This window comes from Macrotis lagotis, chromosome 1, assembly GCF_037893015.1.
Source record: "Macrotis lagotis isolate mMagLag1 chromosome 1, bilby.v1.9.chrom.fasta, whole genome shotgun sequence".
Lineage (NCBI taxonomy): Eukaryota > Metazoa > Chordata > Mammalia > Peramelemorphia > Peramelidae > Macrotis > Macrotis lagotis.
Genome location: NC_133658.1, coordinates 726249389 through 726268124, shown reverse-complemented (window position 1 = coordinate 726268124; position 18736 = coordinate 726249389). Strand labels below are relative to the sequence as shown.

At 35.6% G+C, this 18736-nt stretch overlaps 1 protein-coding gene across 4 annotated transcripts in view; it reads left to right on the top strand.

Moving 5' to 3' along the window:
• BRCA2 (BRCA2 DNA repair associated) overlaps positions 1 to 18452 on the top strand; it is a 78449-nt gene extending 59997 nt beyond the window's left edge. For 2 of the 4 annotated variants that reach the window (XM_074216083.1, XM_074216082.1), the window contains 7 exons: positions 5260 to 5381; positions 11001 to 11202; positions 11419 to 11582; positions 11681 to 11819; positions 14316 to 14560; positions 15583 to 15723; positions 17748 to 18434. In XM_074216083.1, coding sequence (XP_074072184.1) covers positions 5260 to 5381; positions 11001 to 11202; positions 11419 to 11582; positions 11681 to 11819; positions 14316 to 14560; positions 15583 to 15723; positions 17748 to 18155 — 1421 coding nt within the window. In that variant the 3' untranslated portion in view covers positions 18156 to 18434. Of the gene's footprint in view, positions 1 to 5259; positions 5382 to 11000; positions 11203 to 11418; positions 11583 to 11680; positions 11820 to 14315; positions 14561 to 15582; positions 15724 to 17747 lie in introns of all 4 variants that reach the window. The other 2 variants (XM_074216081.1, XM_074216080.1) reach the window with 2 other exon arrangements.
• Positions 18453 to 18736: the final 284 nt, after the last annotated feature.

Here is an 18736-nt window from a genome sequence, read left to right as displayed (position 1 = left end):
GGATCTGATAGAAACTTCTCATTTTTTAAAATAATATTTTATTCTTCCCCAAATTAAAATAAGGAAAAATTTTAACACTCATTGTTTAAAATTTTTTTTATTTTTTATGTTTAATTTATTTTTGAATTTTACAATTTCCCCCTAATTTTGCTTCCCTCCCCCCAACCCCCCACAGAAGGCAGTCTTATAGTCTTTCCATTTAGCATTCTTTTTTTTTGTCCAGTTATTCTATTTTTATTTTTGTACAAATGATGGTTTTATAATGCATTACTAAAATAATCTTGTTTAAGAGTAAACATAATGCCCCTCCCTCAAAAAAGATCGCCCCTCGTGAGAAATAAAGTAAAGAGAAAAAAATGTGCTTTAATCTGTTCCAAAACCACCAGCTCTGTCTTGGGTGGATCACATTCTTTATTAGTCCATCACATAAGCTACTTCCATATTTTTCCACTGTTGCCATTGCTGATCACAACTCCCTCCATTCATACCTCCCCACTACCGGATACTATATTTTCTCTCTCCTTTCACTCTGTAGCTGAATGGTGCAGCAGATTGATCACTGGCCCTAGGGCCAAGAGACCCCAAGCCCACATACCACCCCTAAGGCCCAGCAATCACCCAGCCCTGTGGTCCCAGACAGGCCACCCAATCCCAGACTCTTGCAAGAAGTTAAAAAGAAAATGTGTTACATCTGACCACTCTCCCCGACGATCCACCCTCTCCTCCTTCCCCCGTCCCCTTTCTCTCCTTTTTACTCTAGATATCTATACCCCATTGAGTATTTATGCTATTTCCTCTCTGAGCCACCTCTGATGAGAGCAAAGGTTCCCTCATTACCCCTCTCCATATCATTGCAATAAAAAAAATCTTATTATAAGAAATATCTTAGCCTATTCCACCTCTCCTTTCTCTTACTCCCATTACATTTCCCTTTTAGCCATTGACTCCATTTTTACAATATATTATATCTTCAAATTAAGCTCTCCTGTGCTTCATCTATAAAATCTTCTACCTGCTCTATTAAATGAGAAGTTTCTTATGAGTATGCTCAGTATCATTTTTCTATGCAGGAATACATGTAGTTCATCATCATTAAGTCCCTCATATTTTACCCTTCTCCACTCTCTATGCTTCACTTGAGTCCTGTATTTGAAGATCAGACTTTCTGTTCAGCTCTGGTTGTTTCAACAGGAACAATTGAAATTCTCCTGGTTCATTGAAAGTCCATCTTTTCCCCTGGAAGAGGATGTTCAGTTTTGCTGAGTAGTTGATTCTCAGTTGCATTCCAAGCTCTTTTGCTGTCCGGAATATTATATTCTAAGCCCTATGAGCCCTTAATGTAGTTGTTGCTAAGTCCTGTGTGATCCTGACTGTAGCTCCACAATATTCGAATTGTGTTCTTCTGGCTGCTTATAATATTTTCTCTTTGACTTGGGAGTTCTGAAACTTGTTATAATATTCCTGGGGGTTGCTTTTTTTGTATCTCTTTCCAGGGGAGATTGATGAGTTCTCTCATTTTCTATTTTGCCCTCTGCTTCTAGGATATCTGGGCAATTTTCCTGTAGGATTTCTTTAAAAATGAGGTCAAGGCTCTTTTCCTGATCATGGCATTCAGGTATCCCAATAATTTTTTTTCCATTAAAGATTTTATTTATTTTGAGTTTTACAATTTTTCTCCTAATCTTACTTCCCTTCCCCCATCCCAATAATTTTTAAATAATCTTTCCTGAATCTGTTTTCCAGATCAGTTGTTTTTTCAATGAGATGTTTCACATTTTCTTCTAATTTTTCATTTTTTCAGTGTTGAAGTATTCTTTCTTGACTTCTAGTAAAATTATCAGTTTCCTTCAGCTCCATTCTACATCTGAAGGATTTGTTTTCCTCAGAGAGCTTTCTTATCTCCTTTTCTATCTGGCCAGTTTTTCTTTTTAAAGCATTCTTCTCCTCAATAACTTTTTTTAACTGTTTTATCCATTTGACCTATGCTGGTTTTTAACATGTTTTTCTTCAGCATTTTTTTTGAATCTCCTTGACTAAGCTACTGACTTCTTTTTCACATTTTTTTCCTGCTTCTCTCATTTCTTTTCTCAATTTTTCTTCTATCTCCCTTACTTGATTTTCATAATCTTTTTTGAGCTCTGTCATAGCCTGAGCCCAGTTTCCATTTTTCTTGGAGTCTTTAGATGCAGGATCTTGTACTTCCTCATCTTCAGATTGAGTATTTTGATTCTTCCAGGGATCATAGACAAAATATTTCTCAATGGTGTTCCTCTTTTTTTCCTCTGTTTACTCATTTCCCCAGCCTGTGCCTGGTTTTGGGGTGCTTCCTGAACTTTTGAGTATGAACCTGTAGACAGATTGAAGTGAAAGAGTGGAGATGAAAGAAGGAGCAGATTGATGGAGAAGGGATATGCTTAGTAAGGCCACATTTTCATGTGAGGTAGGATTGAACAAGGAAGTTGTGGCAGGAGGCATGTGAGTGATAGGAGATGAGAAAAAGGGGAGAATAGGACCTCAGTCTTTTCTGTAAAATATGACACAAGTTCTTAGCTGAGGGGAGAGGGAGGAGTCATGGGGAGGTTTGAGGAAGGATGAAAAGATTTGGAAGAAGTTTAGTAGAATTGCTTAGTAGCAGTGAGAACGAAGATGAAGTTTTGTAACAAATTTGTAGGACACCTGATTGGAACAGCTGCATGATTCCCCTCAACTTCATTTTACAGTACATGTGTTAGACTGTAAATAGTAGGTATGATCCCAAGCTGAGGTTTGTCAAGGTGCAATCAGTGAAATAGTAATAGGATTAAACACTCAAAAGAAGAGGACAGTGTATTTAGAGTTGAACTGGTTTGCTAGGGGGTGAATATGGAGAAAAGGGAAGAGTGTGAGGGAAAATGGCCCCAGTGAAAACCTAAAGATTGAGGGGTTGAAAATCATGGTATGGAAAAATTCCTTGGCTTGTGTCAAACTCATTGAGAAAGGAAGAAGAGTGACCTTAAAGTTTAGCTACCGGGGTTTGATTAGGTGGTGGATATGGATTACATAAATGGTGGAGTGATGGAGATGAGGAAGGAGACTGAAAAATGGCAGTGGGAAGTTTTATTTCAGCTTCCCAGTCTACCAGATTGTTGAGGGGAATGAGTGAACGTGCAGCTAATAGTGGGGGGAAAGTGGCCCTGGAGGTCATGTCATAAATGGGGAGCCAGGTTTCAGTGACAGCTAGAAGATAGAGGGACTGAGAAAAGAAAATAAATTTAGGATGAAGGGAAGTTTGTTGCCTATGAAACATGGCATTCCAAAGGGTACAGTGGAGAGAGTAGCTACTAGGCTTCAGAGTAAGAGAGTTGAAAGGAAGGGGAATAAGGTAGAGAATGGGGTGTGAGTGATGATCTACAGGGATTCAGAATCCCTGGAATGTGGGATATTGAGGGTGAGGTGAGAATATTGTTGAGTGGAAGATGCCACTCCTCTTTCCTAGAGGAGTCCAGAAAGATGGAAGGCACATTATAAGAAATGATGAGCAGGTTGAATTCAGTAAGACTTCCTTCTTTTCTTCCTCCCACAAAATGACTAATATGTAATAAGTTTTACATAATTATTAATGTATGACCTATATCATTACTTAAAAAGAGAGGAGAGAAGAAAAAATGGAACTCAAAATTTAAAAAAATAAGAATATTAAAAAATTTTACATATATTAGGAAAAAGTACAATGGTAAGTGTTGAATTTGGAGCCAGAAGATTTGAATTCAAATCCTTACTCTGACACTTAGAATCCTTGTGATCGATCATAACCAAGTCACTCACTATCTCTGAGTCTCAGTTCTTCATCTGCAAAAAATAAGGAAATCTCCCCTCTGATTTTATGATCCAATTAACATGTTTGAACCTTTTTTTTTTTTTTTTTTTTCATTTCACAGCTTTTCAGTTTTAGTGATTCTTCTTTGCTGTTTTTAGAGGTAGCTAGTGACACAATCGATAGAGTCCTGGACCTGGAGTCAGAAAGACTCTAGTTCAAACATAGCCTCATGCACTAACTTAACTGTGTGGCCCTGGGCAATCACTCAGCCTTGGTCTCCTCAATTGCAAAATGGGGACAATCAAAGTACCTCCTTCCCAGGGTGGTTGTGACAATCAAATGAGGTAATTCTTTTTTTTTTTTTTTTTTTTTTTTTAAGATTTTTGCAAGGCAGATGGGGTTAAGTGGCTTGCCCAAGGCCACACAGCTAGGTAATTAAGTGTCTGAGGCCAGATTTGAACTCAGATACTCCTGACTCCAGGACTGGTGCTCTATCCACTGTGCCACCTAGCTGCCCCCAAATGAGATAATTCTTGTAAAAGAACTTGGCTTATGGTGATTTTATATGAATGCTGGTTCCCTTCTCTTCCCTTTCTGATTTTCCCCTCATCACTCTAAACAACCACCAAGTCCAGTGCTGTTTATTTTCCCAACAGAATGTAAGCTCCATGAGGACAGGACTGATTTTTGTTTTTTCCTTTTATTCCATCCTTTTAGCATAATGCCCAGCATAGAGTAGTTTAATAAATAGGGGATTGTCTTGAAATTTGATGTGCCAATTTTTTGTTTGATCATTCTGTGGCAGAATACTTCTATGTATTCTTTCCTCAATCTAATTTTTAGTGATTTCCTGCCCTTATCCTTTCATTCCTGAATAAGAGCTTAAGTATCAACTTCTAAAGGGTGGAGGACTCAAAAGAGAGACTACTTGATGATTATTCCTCTGACATCATCTTGTAGTTTCTTTAACTTTTCTTTATGTTTGTATAGCTTTTTACTCTCCACATCCATGGTTTATATATCCAGTAATCAGAAGCAGCAGATGAATTTTTCCACCATATGTAGATCTATCTACCTTTATTTGTTTGAAGATTTTGTTTAATACTGTTTTTTCCTAATTTGTACATATTAGAGAAAATAGCTGGGATATTTGTTAAAACAAATCTCATTAGATCATTGTTATTTTAAGTACTTTATTTTATATAAATATATACTTTATATAAAGTATTTTACATAAATAAATTCTTCCCTTTTTCTTCTTTGTATTACCATCAAAGAAATGAGATGGCTTGTTTGTTTTTATTAGGTTGTAATGTTAATATAGACTTACTTTCTGGTTTTTGTATATTTAACTTTTGGATTATTCAATATGTAATCTGGATTGCTAGTTGATTTATTTTTAGAAGTTATAAATAAATGTATGTACCTTACAGACATTTAAATTTTTTTTTATTTTTAAAAAGAAAACAGTGCAAGACAACATGGGCTATCACGCATTCTAACAAGACAGCAGGTTCGTGCTTTGCAAGATGGTGCAGACCTTTATGAAGCAGTTAAGAATTCACCAGATCCAGCTTACATTGAGGTAAGTGATTTAGATGATAAGTCCAATTACTCTAGCATCTAGGTTAAGAACATTGAGCACTTCAGAAAACCACATCAACTCTATTCTTTCATGAATTAAAATAGTAATTGAATATATGGTATCCCCTAGGGAATGTAAGAAAATTTATGTAATTTGTTGAATTAGATAGCAGTAAGAAGCTAAATTTCAGGGACTGGCTGCTAAGGATTAAAGGTGGAAGGATAGATGTCTGATGAGAATTATTTATTACCATTCTCTTAGATAGCAACCCTACTTTATACATAAATCTTCCCTTAATTTCATTTATATTTTCCTTTTATAGATCTTACTCATCTTTCCTCTTCTAACCTCCATTCAATTAAAATTTTCTATCCAATCCAAATTATAATGACTGGTATGCTTACACTCAAATGATTCTTTTTTTCTTCAAGGAATACCTGTATCACCATCTTCCCAATTCTTTAACCTTCTTGAATCTCATAGCTTACTGCTTTACTCCACTTTATCCACAAATAGGAATCTGAACATTACCCACAATTATTTAACTTTTCTAATTAGAAACTGAATCATTTCCCTTATCTGAGCATAATCTTACTCGACCTCTCCTTACACTTCACCCCTCTTGAACCCATTCTTGATGGTTACTGAAATCTCCAGTTGGTCTACCCCATAGCACTTGTTCAAGCCATTACTCCTGCCCTGTCTGACTTACCTTTTCTCTATATATTTCAGCTTTAAAATGTCCAATTCTCTTGTTCTATTGTCACTCATGTCTTGCCAAACCTCAACCCTGGATTATTCCTACATTTTTCTTCCACTCCTACTTGAGCTATTGAAAACAGCTGGAAGAAGTCTCACAACCATGTCCACTAAGTATGTTAATCCATGTTATCCAATCTCAGCTGATCCCTTACTGCAGCATGAAGGTTTGTTAACTTCTCCCAGGTTCTTCCCTACCTGTCCCCCTTCCTTGATTCTTATTTTTCCAAGAAAATTGAGGCCACTTGAGTGAAAACACTCTTATCCTCTTCTCTTTGTTTCAAAACTCCTCAGCATAATCTCCCATTCCTCCTTTCTCCCAGTCTATGACAAAACAGCCCTTTTGCTGGCTAAGGCTAGCCCCTCTTTGTGAGCTTATTCTCCTGTCTCCTCTCTGGATAGTAAAAGTGCTACCTTTTTCCTGGTTCACATCCTAGTGATCAAATCCATCTTTAATCTTCTTTGCTGTCTCAGCATTCACATCATGACCTCCAGTTGTGATATTCCCAAGGTTCTGTTCTAGGCTGTCCTTCTCCTTCTACATGTTTTTCTTGGTCATCTTTTCAGCTCCAATGGGTTTAACTATCTTATGTGCAGCCCAGGGGTGCACATACCCAGTTGGCCCCAGTCTCCCCTGAGCTCCACTTCCATATATCTCCAGCTGCCCACAGGACTTTTCAAACCAGATGTCCTATATGTTTCAACTCAATATGTTTAAAACTAAATCCTTTATCTTTTCCCCAAATCTTTTCTAATTGCCTTGTTTTTTTCCCAAGAACTATCACCTTTCAGGTCTCCTAGATTCATAATTTCAGCTTCAGTCTTGACTTCTTCTCTTCACATCACATGGCCATTCAGTTGCCAAAGCGCTCTCTCTCTCTCTCTCTCTCTCTCTCTCTCTCTCTCTCTCTCTTCTCTCCTGATCAAACCTTAGGTGTGAAACAATTGAGGTTCTTCTCTGTTGTGTCCTACTTATCATCCTAGAGCAGAGATTAGGGCCCAACTTTCATTCCAAATTGCCAGTGATGATTCTTTCTACTACACTATTCATTGTTAAGTAAATTGGCAATATTTATTTATTTCTCTGTGTTCAGTCTCCATGGGTTTTTTCCTTGTAAGAAGTGAGCCTACATTGGAAAGTTCATTGGTAGAAATGTTGAAAGGATAAATTCTGATTTTGTGGAACACATTTGCCTCTGCTCTCCAGCAACCATTGTTTCTTTCACTAAATTAGGTTTGATATGCTTTGCAGAAATCCTATTTAAAATAATTTAAATGGTACTTGATTTTTAAACTTAACAAAAATGTCTGACCAGAATTCTTGAAGTTTGCCTGTGTATTTTTTAAAATAAATTTATTTTTTTCCAACTACATGCAAAGATAGTTTTCAACATTCTTTTTTTGTAAGATTTTAAGTTCCATGATTTTCTCCCTCCTTCCCTCCATTCCTTTCTCTTGACAGTGAGTGATTTGATATAGTTCTACATGTATAATTATGTCAAACATATTTCCATTAGTCATGTTGTAAGAAAAGAATAGTATAAAACAAATTTTAAAAATTGAAAATAGGGGCAGCTAGGTGGTGCAGTGGGGGTGGCTAGGTGGCACAGTGGATAGAGCATTAGCCTTGGAGTCAGGAGTACTTGAGTTCAAATCTGGCCTCAGACACTTAATAATTACCTAGCTGTATGACCTTGGGCAAGCCACTTAACCCCACTGCCTTGCAGAGAGAGAGAGAGAGAGAGAGAGAGAGAGAGAGAGAGAGAGAATAGAATGTTTTGATATGCATTCAGATTCAGATTCCATAGTTCTTCTAGAATTGTGTTTGATCATCGTATTGCTGAGAAGAGCTATACCTGTCATAATTGATCATCAAACAAAATTGCCATTAATGTTCTCCTGGTTCTTCTCACTTCACTCAGCATTAGTTACCTATGTATTGTTCATTAAAAAAGACACTAGAAAGGACCATACTGTAATCAGAAGGTCATAGTTTGAACAATGCCACTAATTTACCATGGACTTTTAGATAGATCACTTAATTTTTCTGAGCTTTAGTTTCCTCATCTGTAGAAAAATTCTAAGGATCTTTACAATGTCATTGCTCAAATTAAAAAATATGTCATCATTCAGTCATTTTTCAGTAGTGTCCAACTCTTCATCATCCCATTTGGGATTTTCTAGGTAGAGATGCCATAGTGGTTTGCCATTTCCTTCTCTAGCCCATTATATAGATGAGAAAACTGAGGCAAATAGTATTAAGTGGCTTGTCCATGTAACTAGTTAATGTCTGAGGTTGGAAGCTGAGTCTTTCTGACTCTAGGCCCTGCATTCTCTCCTCTGTAATACTCACTTGCCCTAAATTAAAACATGATCCCAAAATTTAGAGTCAAAAGGAACAAGTAATTATAACAGCTATTTCACCTAATCCACACCTGAAAACAATCCCTACTGTTTACGTCCTGGACAGGTGATCATTCGGGCCTTTTCTCAAAGACATCAAATCAGGAGTAATCCCTCACTTTTCAAGGCCACTATTCTCCTTCTGGATAACTCTGATTTTTAGGAAATTAATTTTGACACCAATCTTCTTAATTTTTAAAAATCTGCCTCCCAGGGTTGTTGTGAGAATAAAATGAGATGATATTTGTAAAGCATTTTGCAAACTTCAAAGAAGTATATAAATACTACTTTAATATTCTAGCCTCAGTGTTCACAGTAGCATTTTTTATCTTTTTTTTCAACTTATATTATTGCTTCATATTGAATTCTGCAGTCAAACCAATCTTATATTCATATATTTGACCAAATAGTCATATATTCATAGAGTTGAAGTCAGCTGTTTTGTTTTCTCAGAGACTTTTTTTTTTTAAGGTTTTTGCAAGGCAATAGGGTTAAGTGGCTTACCCAAGGCCACACAGCTAGGTAATTATTAAATGTCTGAGACCAGATTTGAATTCAGGTACTCCTGACTCCAGAGCTGGTGCTCTATCCACTACACCACCTAGCCGACCCTCAGAGACTTCTTTAAAAATATCCTCAGTTCTTTCAGCAAATTCTCACAGTAATATGATTGTAAAATTAGCTATTGCCAGGAACAATAAAATAACTTGACAAAAATATTACTGTGTTTTTAGTGATATACTGACTTTAGGGAGGAAAAAAATACCAAATATGCAATTTTTAAAATTTCATAGTTTAAGAAGTAATCTTTCTGAAAGTGAGAATTTTTCTCTTTAATCAGAAAGAACTTTGTTTCATATAGAATTTTAAACTGCCCTATTTCCTAATAAACTACAATTATAGTTACTGTACAGTTATAGTAAGCTAGTAGCATTTTCTGATACTGTTTCTCAGTAAACTCAGGTTTAAGAAAGACCCAGGATGTTCTTGCTGCAATATATTTAAGGCAGTGCTTGGACACCTTTCAGAATCATGGCTAAAGTTTCAACCACAATTTTTGTCTTCTAGAATGGTAAGATGATTTTGGGATTCCCATATGATAGTTATAGTGCACTTCAGACAAGCAGTATTGGGCATTGGGTAGAGAAGATCAGAATGTACTAAAACATAATACTAGGAAAGATTGATAAAATACTTCAGTGTTTACAAAGTAGTTTATGTGTATTATATATACATTTTCTCATTTGACCTGTGAGATTGCTAACTTGGTTTTCTATTCCTACTTTATAAATAAGAAAATTGAACGTACTTTGCTTACAAATGACAGTACCTTAATCTTTTATTTTGTTTTTTTCCCCCCTTTGGTTTTTGCAAGGCAATGGGGTTATGTGACCTGCCCAAGATCACACAGCTAAGTAATTATTAAGTGTCTGAGGCTGGATTTGAACTTGGGTTCTCCTGACTCCAGGACCAGAGCTCTATCCACAGCACCACCTAGTTGCCCCCAGTAACTTAATGTTAGAGGAAGGATTAAAATCTGGATTTTACCTATTATAAATCACTTTTACCTAAATCAGGTTCCAAATCATAATTAGGAAGTTGCTTAGATGCTGAGAATATAGTAGTAATTCATGACTTCAAAGGATGTTGCTTTCCCAAATTATGTTGTATATAGTATTATAATATCATGTCGTAATTTGAATTTAAAGATTTACCCACTTAATAAAAATTTATTTAATGATTTTCAGTACATTTAATCTCTAACCAGCGTCTTTTCCTTTGACTGCCAAAGACAAACTTTTTTTATTAAAGATTTTATTTAGTTTTACAATTTTTCCCCCTAATCTTACTTCCCTCCCCACTTCCCCCCACAGAAGGCAATTTGTCAGTCTTTATATTGTTTCCATGTTATACATTGATCCAAATTGAGTGTGATGAGAGAGAAATCATATCCTTTAAAAAGAAGCATAAAGTATAAGAGATAACAAGATCAGACAATAAGATAGCAGTTTTTTTTCCTACATTAAAGGAAATGGTCCTTGGACTTTGTTCAAACTCCATGGTTCTTTATCTGGATACAGATGGTATTCTCCATTGCAGACAGCCCAAAATTGTCCCTGATTGTTACACTGATGAAATGAGTGTGTCAAGGTTGATCATCACCCCCCATGTTGCTGTTAGGGTGTACAGTGTTTTTCTGGTTCTGCTCATCTCACTCAGCATCAGTTCATGCAAATCCATCCAGGCTTCCCTGAATTCCCATCCCTCCTGGTTTCTAATAGAACAATAGTGTTCCATGATATACATATACCACAGTTTGCTAAGCCATTCTACAATTGAAGGACATTTACTTTATTTCCAATTCAAAGACAAACTTTTAAAAAATATTTTAAATGTTTTCTTGATCAACATTTTAAAATGTGACCATATATAAGAAGTTTTCTTTGTGGATCACAGGGCTGTTTCAACAAAGAACAGCTAAGAACTCTGAATAATCATAGGCAGATGTTGAATGATAAAAAGCAAGCACAACTCCATTCAGAATTCAGAAAGGCCATAGCAACAGCTGAACTGGAGGAACAAGGATTGTCTAAAAGAGATGTGACTATGGTTTGGAAGTTACGGGTCATCAACTATGAGAAACAAGAAAAAGAATCAGGTCAGTATTGAAAATGTGTAAAACGTGTAAATGAGTTGATTGTTTTTATTAGTTTCTTTAATCAATATGAGTATTTTATGGTTAAGTAATCCCAAATGCAAGAAGAATTTGGTGTATTCCCTATATAATTATTAATGAAAACTTAAACTACTTCTCATTTGAACTTAATTTTGTTCATATAAAGGAGTTTTTTTACTTCAAATTTTTTTTAAATAGTTATATTGAGCATCTGGCGTCCATTATCAGATATATATTCCTTACTAAAGGAAGGAAATCGATACCGAATCTACCATCTGGCAACATCACCATCTAAAAGCAAATCTGATAGAGCTCGTATCCGATTAACAGCAACAAAGAAAACTCAATATCAGCAACTGCCGGTATGAAACTTTTAACTCTAGTTTTTACAATAGCAATAAATTTATACTAGTTTTATGAAACCTATGGAAACTGAATGTTCAATAAATTTTTTTTGTAGGTTTCTCATGAAACTCTGTTTCAAGTTTATCAGCCAAGGGAAGCCCTGCCTTTGAGCAAGTTAATGGATCCATTCTTTCAGCCCCCTTGTAATGAAGTAGACATAGTAGGATATGTGGTTTTTATCACCAAAAATCCAGGTATTTCATAGGGATTAAATGTGGCATTTTTTATTTATATGTTCTAAATTTCATCCCTGCTGGGTTGTGGTAGTAATTTTATATTTGTTTTAATGTATTAACTTTCTGTTATTGTTGTAAATATTAGCTAACTACTATTAATGATAGAAGGCTAATTATTAATGATAAAGCACTGGGCTTGTAATCAGGAAGACTCATCTTCAATGGCTTCACATCTCATCTCAGATACTTTCTAGCTGTGTAACCTTGGGCAAATCATTTAACCCTGTTTGCCTCAGTTTCTCTTTTGTAAAATGAACTAGAAAAAGTAAATAACAAGCCAGTCCAGTTTTTTTGCCAAGAAAACCTTAAATGGCATATGAAGAGTCAGGCATTACTGAAATGACAGAACAACAACAAATTTAATTATAAAGGATTGGAGGAAACAGTACATATTGTGGGCTTCACTACTGTACTAAAGCCAGTATTATTAAGAAAAATAAATCTTTAATACTTTATAGGGGTGGCTAGGTGGCACATTGGATAGAGCACCAGCCCTGGCGTCAGGAGTACCTGAGTTCAAATCCAGCCTCAGACATTTAATAATTGCTAGCTGTGTGACCTTGGGCAAGCCACTTAATCATATTTGCCTTGCAAAAAAACCTTAAAAAAAAGATGTATAAAGTACTCTGCTTCTGTTACTTTGTTCAATTTCTCATAATCGTCCAAAAAGATTGTTAGCACAAGTATCTTTATCTTTTAAAGATAAAATTAAATCTCAAAGATATTGTAATTTGCTTGTGATCATATACTTCTTCCAAATGGCAGAAGTGGGATTTAGACCCTGGATTCTCCTGACTGATTCCAAAAAAAATGTCTTCTCATTAGAACTTTTAAGAATAAAAATGTTCAAATGTAGATTTTAATGTAACAAGCTAACTTTACAGGTGATTTTAATTCTTATATTTTAAAAATTAACAAATAATTTGCCCAGACCAAAATCTGAATATCTATACTAAGACAAGTAATTTCTTCTTGATCTTTAAAACATTTTGTTATTTATGCAAGAATAGCTTAATCAAATTGTGCATCTCATTCACTGAAGTAATTTGTTTTAATGGTTTTCTTGATCTCTTCCCATTGCTTGGCATTCATTTTGTAAACCTACCTGTCCAAATTGAACTAATAAAACTACACACTACGTGAATATTTAATGCCATCCTTAAGGGGGGGGGGGGGAGAATAAATAGAACCCTGGACTTAAGAGTCAGGAAGATCTACCATATTTCCCTGTGTATAAGACACTCCCATGTATAAGATGCAAATTTGAAAAAAAAATGTATTATATAAAGTTTTTTTCATCATAAAATTCATACAACCCCTCATCACTGTCAAAACTCCCATCCATTAGCTCGTCTTCATCTATATTTGATGAGAATCACTGTATTAGGAGAGGTTCTGACCACTCTCCTGCCTGTGCTCTGGTCTGGAGTTGACCACAAGCTCTCCCTGGGCAAGTCTGCTGTGTGGATGCATGCATGCTTCATTCATTCTGTTTTATGAACCTGAAACACCAATTGTGTCCTCCTTGGAAATCAGTCACCTTTTCATCAGCATTTCTTCTGGCCTTCTGCTGAACCATCTTTGGAGACACAGGAATTCCTCTGACCCTTTGCTCTTCAACGCATCTCTTCAATTACCTTTCTGACTCAGGCCACTTGGCTGACTTGCCTCTCATGGCCTCCTTCTGCCAAGATGTTTTCAGGAGGGTTTCTTCTTCCTGTAGCTGGTCTCAGATTGTTTTCTAAGTTAGAGGAGGACCAAACTGAGATTCAGCAGTATGATTAACTTTTGCAGCCTGGATCACTATGACCTTGAATACAGCACTATGCAAAAATCTTTTCTAAGCCATTTCTGGGCAGAACGTGGCAAAACATTACCTGATATATTAGTAACAAATGCGAAACAATGAGCACAAAGACAACAAGCAGGCAAAAGTGGGAGATGCAAGTTAAAAAAAATCTACAACCACTGTATAAGATGCTCCCAGTTTTTAGACCTCAAATTTTTTGAAAAAAGGTGTGTCTTATACATGGGGAAATATGGTATGTTAGAATCCTGCCTCAGACCACAGCTGTATGACTGGACAAGTCATTTAACCAATCTATAAAATGGAATATTAATAGCTCTAACTTAAGGGTTGCTGGAAGGGTCAAATGAGATATGTATAATAATTTATAGAACTTAGAGTGTTATAAAATATAAGTACATCATCATCATCATCATTATTATTATTATTATTATTATTATTATTATTATCATTATCGTTCATAGTGTCTCAGACCTTGATTGATAGGGAATTCTTAGTCATTTATTTAAGGGACTTCTCTAAGATTTTTCCAAGTTTGTTTTTGTTTTTATCATTGGCTTATGTTCAAATGAGTGGCACATGTGCATTTCTGAAATTGTCCTCCTTTATAACTGGTGAATATATTTATTCTTTTTAAAAAATTACAGGTGAGGCACCTCTGGTATACTTGTCAGATGAATATTATAATTTATTAGCAGTAAAGTTTTGGATAGATCTGAATGAAGATGTTATTAAACTGCATACATTGATAGCTGCAAGCAACCTTCAGTGGAAAGCAGAGTCCAGATCAGGAATTCCCACATTATTTGCTGGAGAATTTTCTTCATTTTCTGCCAGTCCAAAGGAAGGTCATTTTCAGGAGATGTTCAACAAGTTGAAAAGTTCTGTTGAGGTAAAATTGCTTCTTTTTATAACCATAGATCTTAAAGTAGCAAAAATAGCAAGTTTGGGGGGGGGGGTTTGATGAAAATTAGTTCAGCATCCATTAGGCATGAAACAATGCCAAAGAAGAAGAAAGTGACCTTTATGTTACTTGACTTAGGTAAGGGAAAGCATTGAAAGGAAGGCAGGAAATGAAAACCAGTGAATCTAGGTTTGAATTCAATTCAACCATCACTTTGTTGACAACTATGATTTAGTGAACCCAGCATTGGAATCAAGAAGAACTGAGTTTGAATCCAGCCTCCAAAACTTAACTTGCTTTTGTTACTCTGACCAAATCACTTAATTCTTTGCCCCAGTTTCCTCATCTATAAAAATGCACTAGAGAAGGAAATGATAAACCACTCCCAATATCCCTGACAAGAAAACTCCAAGTGGGGTCATGAAGAGTTAACACATTGGAAACTGCATGGCAACAAGATGTTACTTTGGTGCCACTTTTGTAAGTTGGCTATGATTTGTCAAAGACTATAAATAAACTGTATATTTATACTTAAGATTCACCTCCAGTATTCTATGCTGTTTGCCTAGATATTTTGATATATGTAATTCCTTATGGGAGAATGGGAAAATAATTCTCACTATTCACTGTACTAGTGTAATAGAAGTATATTTTACCTAAATTTATGTCAGATTCTTTTGTGCTATCTAAAGGAAAGAAGGCAAGCCTCTGCAAACTTGAAAGAATAAGAAGTGAATTTGTGCTGTTTCTTTACCTCCCACTCTTTTTCGCTTGTTTTTGTGGATAACTTTGGGTTCAGGTCTGCCAATATTGGCCTGTGGTGCAGACAAACCCAATTTTCAGGCCCTGCTTTCTTGTCTCATCTTTTGATTTCAGTTCCAAAACACACTTTGAAACATGGATTGTGAAGACATTAGACGTAGATAGATCTTAAGACTTTCTAACTCTAAATTTACGAATCTGTTGTGGCTTTCCAGTTTCATGAAATTTTAAAAAATTTATCATTTTAGAATATTGTCCTGTTTTGCAATGATGCAGAAAATAAACTTACTCATCTGCTCAGCACACATAATTCCAAACAACCAAGTGCAGTCAAAGAATATAATATAGAGTCGCCTTCTCCTCAAGCAAGACTTGACCTGGGCCATGTGGTAAGTTGATATGAATAAGAGCATATGCTAAAGTTACTGTGTAATGTTTTAGTAATCGATGCAAACACTTATTTCAGTGTCATTTAAGGAGGACAAATGCTTTTGTCATATATAGCATCAGGCAAAGGAATTCTGGAGTGTATGGGGTATTTTATTTTTTAGTAAAAACCACCACAAAAAAACCATTTTTGGATTCTGGCTTTGTGAATTGAGTCTCTAGTACCAAGATTCTACTTAGTTATTGAACTTTTATGCTAGAGGCTGTGCTGGGCCCTGGGGCCTTGAGATAGAAAAGACAACCACAAAACAGTTCCTTTCATCAAGAATCTTATATTTCATCAGAAAGATGGCATGCTACAATCTTAGAGTCACTGAAATTATTTTTAACCCAGTTACTATACTGGTCAGTCAAGAAAATGCCAAGTGTAATGGACAGAGTACTGGCCTGGGAGGCACAGACACACACACCCCCCACCCCGCCTTGGCCTCCCTGCCTAGGCAGTAGCTGCTGGGCCAGTCACTTAACCTCTCCAAAGCTGTTCCCTTATCTATAAAGTGGGCCCAAATCATAGTATCAACAGTAAAAGATGCATATGAGGATTAAAGGAGAGCGGGCTTTTTAAAGCACTTTATGATCCTTAAAAGTGCTACAGAATCTGTCTAGTTATCCTTGGGGACAGACAAAGCTGTGTAAACAGATCAGCACATTTAAATGGATTTAAAAATTCATTGAAATGTTCCCAAAGAATGTCATTGAATGAACTGATGTAGATGTAAAAGGAGATGTCTAGTGAGTGTCACGGGTTCTGTTGGGCATGTCGATTATATCTGATAATGTCAGATTTACAGATGAAGTGGAGCTAGAAGCAATAACTAATGTTTCACTTCAATGACTGAGTAGGATACAAAAATATTTTGACTAGAATTATGAGTCAAACTGCAAATGATGAAATTTAATGGATCTATGTACATAGTTCTTGCACTGGTTAGGCCCCATATGAAGTATGGTTTGGGGTCCCCCCCCCCAAAAAAAAAAGTATTACCAAGCTGAAGAAAAGTATGACAGGTACCTGGCTGGTGAAAGCATTGAAATGGTATATGGAACTCAGTTAAAAGAGCTGTGGTTGAACCTGAAGAATAAATAATGGGGGAAAGTGGGGTGGAGAGGAGAATAATAATTATCTTGAAATATTTGAAGGGTTGCCATGTGAAAGCAGATTTTTAGATTAATTCTGCTTGGCACCAGTTGAAAGAACTAGAATTAAAAGGTAGAAGTTAGTAGCAGTGGACTTTTTAGTATATGGAAACTTCATAACAATTAGAGCCAAGTGTCCACCAAGTAAAGAGGTAAGTTTCTTGTCACTTAAGGTCATCAAACAAGGCAGTGTGGTGAGCTCTTCTTAAGGGCATCATAAAGTCAATTGATGCTTTATATGGGGGTTGCTATCTTAAGTTCCTTTCAGCTCCTTTATTTTAAGAAATGACTTTAATCTTTATCTTTTTATTAAGAGTATCATCTCTTATTGTATGTATACTACAGTTTTAGTTAGAATTTTACATTGCAATAGATTTTTCTATAATTAAAATTCAAGACAGTGTTATGGTTGTTTGAATATACCTGTCTTCATTATTTTTTTGTTGTCTATGATCTTTATTTAAACCTGTAAACTTTGACCTTTTTCTACCCTGGTCTGCCTTTTCATTTTTTCTTGTTATTTTATTCGTTTTATTTTATTTAGGTCAATGGGGTTAAGTGACTTGCCCAAGGTCACACAGCTAAGCAATTATTAAGTGTCTGAGGCCAGATGTGGTCTCAGGTCCTCCTAACTCCAAGGGCCAGTGCTCTATCCACTGCACCATCTAGCTGCCCTCTCCTGTTTTTAAAATTCCTTTGTTTTAAAATTTTCTTCCTGAAAGAAGAAAAAATAATTAACATTTACTGTTATTAAAATTAGACCTATGGCATTAAAGGATTATTTTATCTAGGGTTATTTTTACTTTGTTGGATTTTTGCCTTCTATTAGATATCCACTCCTCATAGTGAACAGAGTCATCACTGTCCTGAAGGGAATTCAGGTCTCACCACCAGCTCATTCAAAATAACCCCAACATCAGACTGTAGAGGAGACAGAAAAATGGATGACCCCAAAATCTGCAAGAAGAGAAGATCATTGGATTTCTTCAGTAGACTGCCTTTACCTCCTCCAATTAGTCAAATCTGTACATTTGTTTCTCCAGCTGCACAGAAAGCATTTCAACCACCACGGAGCTGTAGCAACAACAAACCCATAAAGAAAAATACATTGAACTCTCCTCAAATGACAACATTAAAAACATTGAGTGGAACAAGTATGGTGGAAAATGATTTGATTGCAGATGAAGAATTGGCATTGATAAATACACAAGCCCTTTTGTCTAATTCATCTGAATAAAATTAAGTAAATCGTTTGAATAATAAAAATATTATTGACAGATCCACCAGCAGAGAATTCAGTTCAGGGGAGACTGTCCTAAAGCTGTATTAGAAGTGTGAAATATTTCTCAAACCAGAAAGCAGTACAACATCCTTCATTTCCAATTCTATTTTGTAAAGACTTGTAAAGTTTGTACTTATGTGTGTATATATTTATGTATGTATGTATTTTTTAAATATAACATGTTAAATGGGAGAAAAATTATTGAGAAACATGCCTTAAATTAAAATGGTTGTATTTTTTCATTATTTACATGTTTTCCTTGCCTTTTACTCTGTGCTATCAGTTAAGATCTGTTTAATGAATCTCTTTTTAAAGGTAATGGCCATTTTTTTTAGCCTTTGTTGGCATAAGTTCCCAATGTTTTGAGAAACCTTAATGCTTATCAATGATTTCTTTAATGCATGCTTCCATTCTACTACAGAGGGAATTATAAGTAGTTGTTTTTAAACCCTCTATTTTAGAAGTTGAATTTTGAAGCATTCCAGTGTTACAACAGGGTTTTCCTTAAAAATTAATACTTAATTCAGCATTCTGAC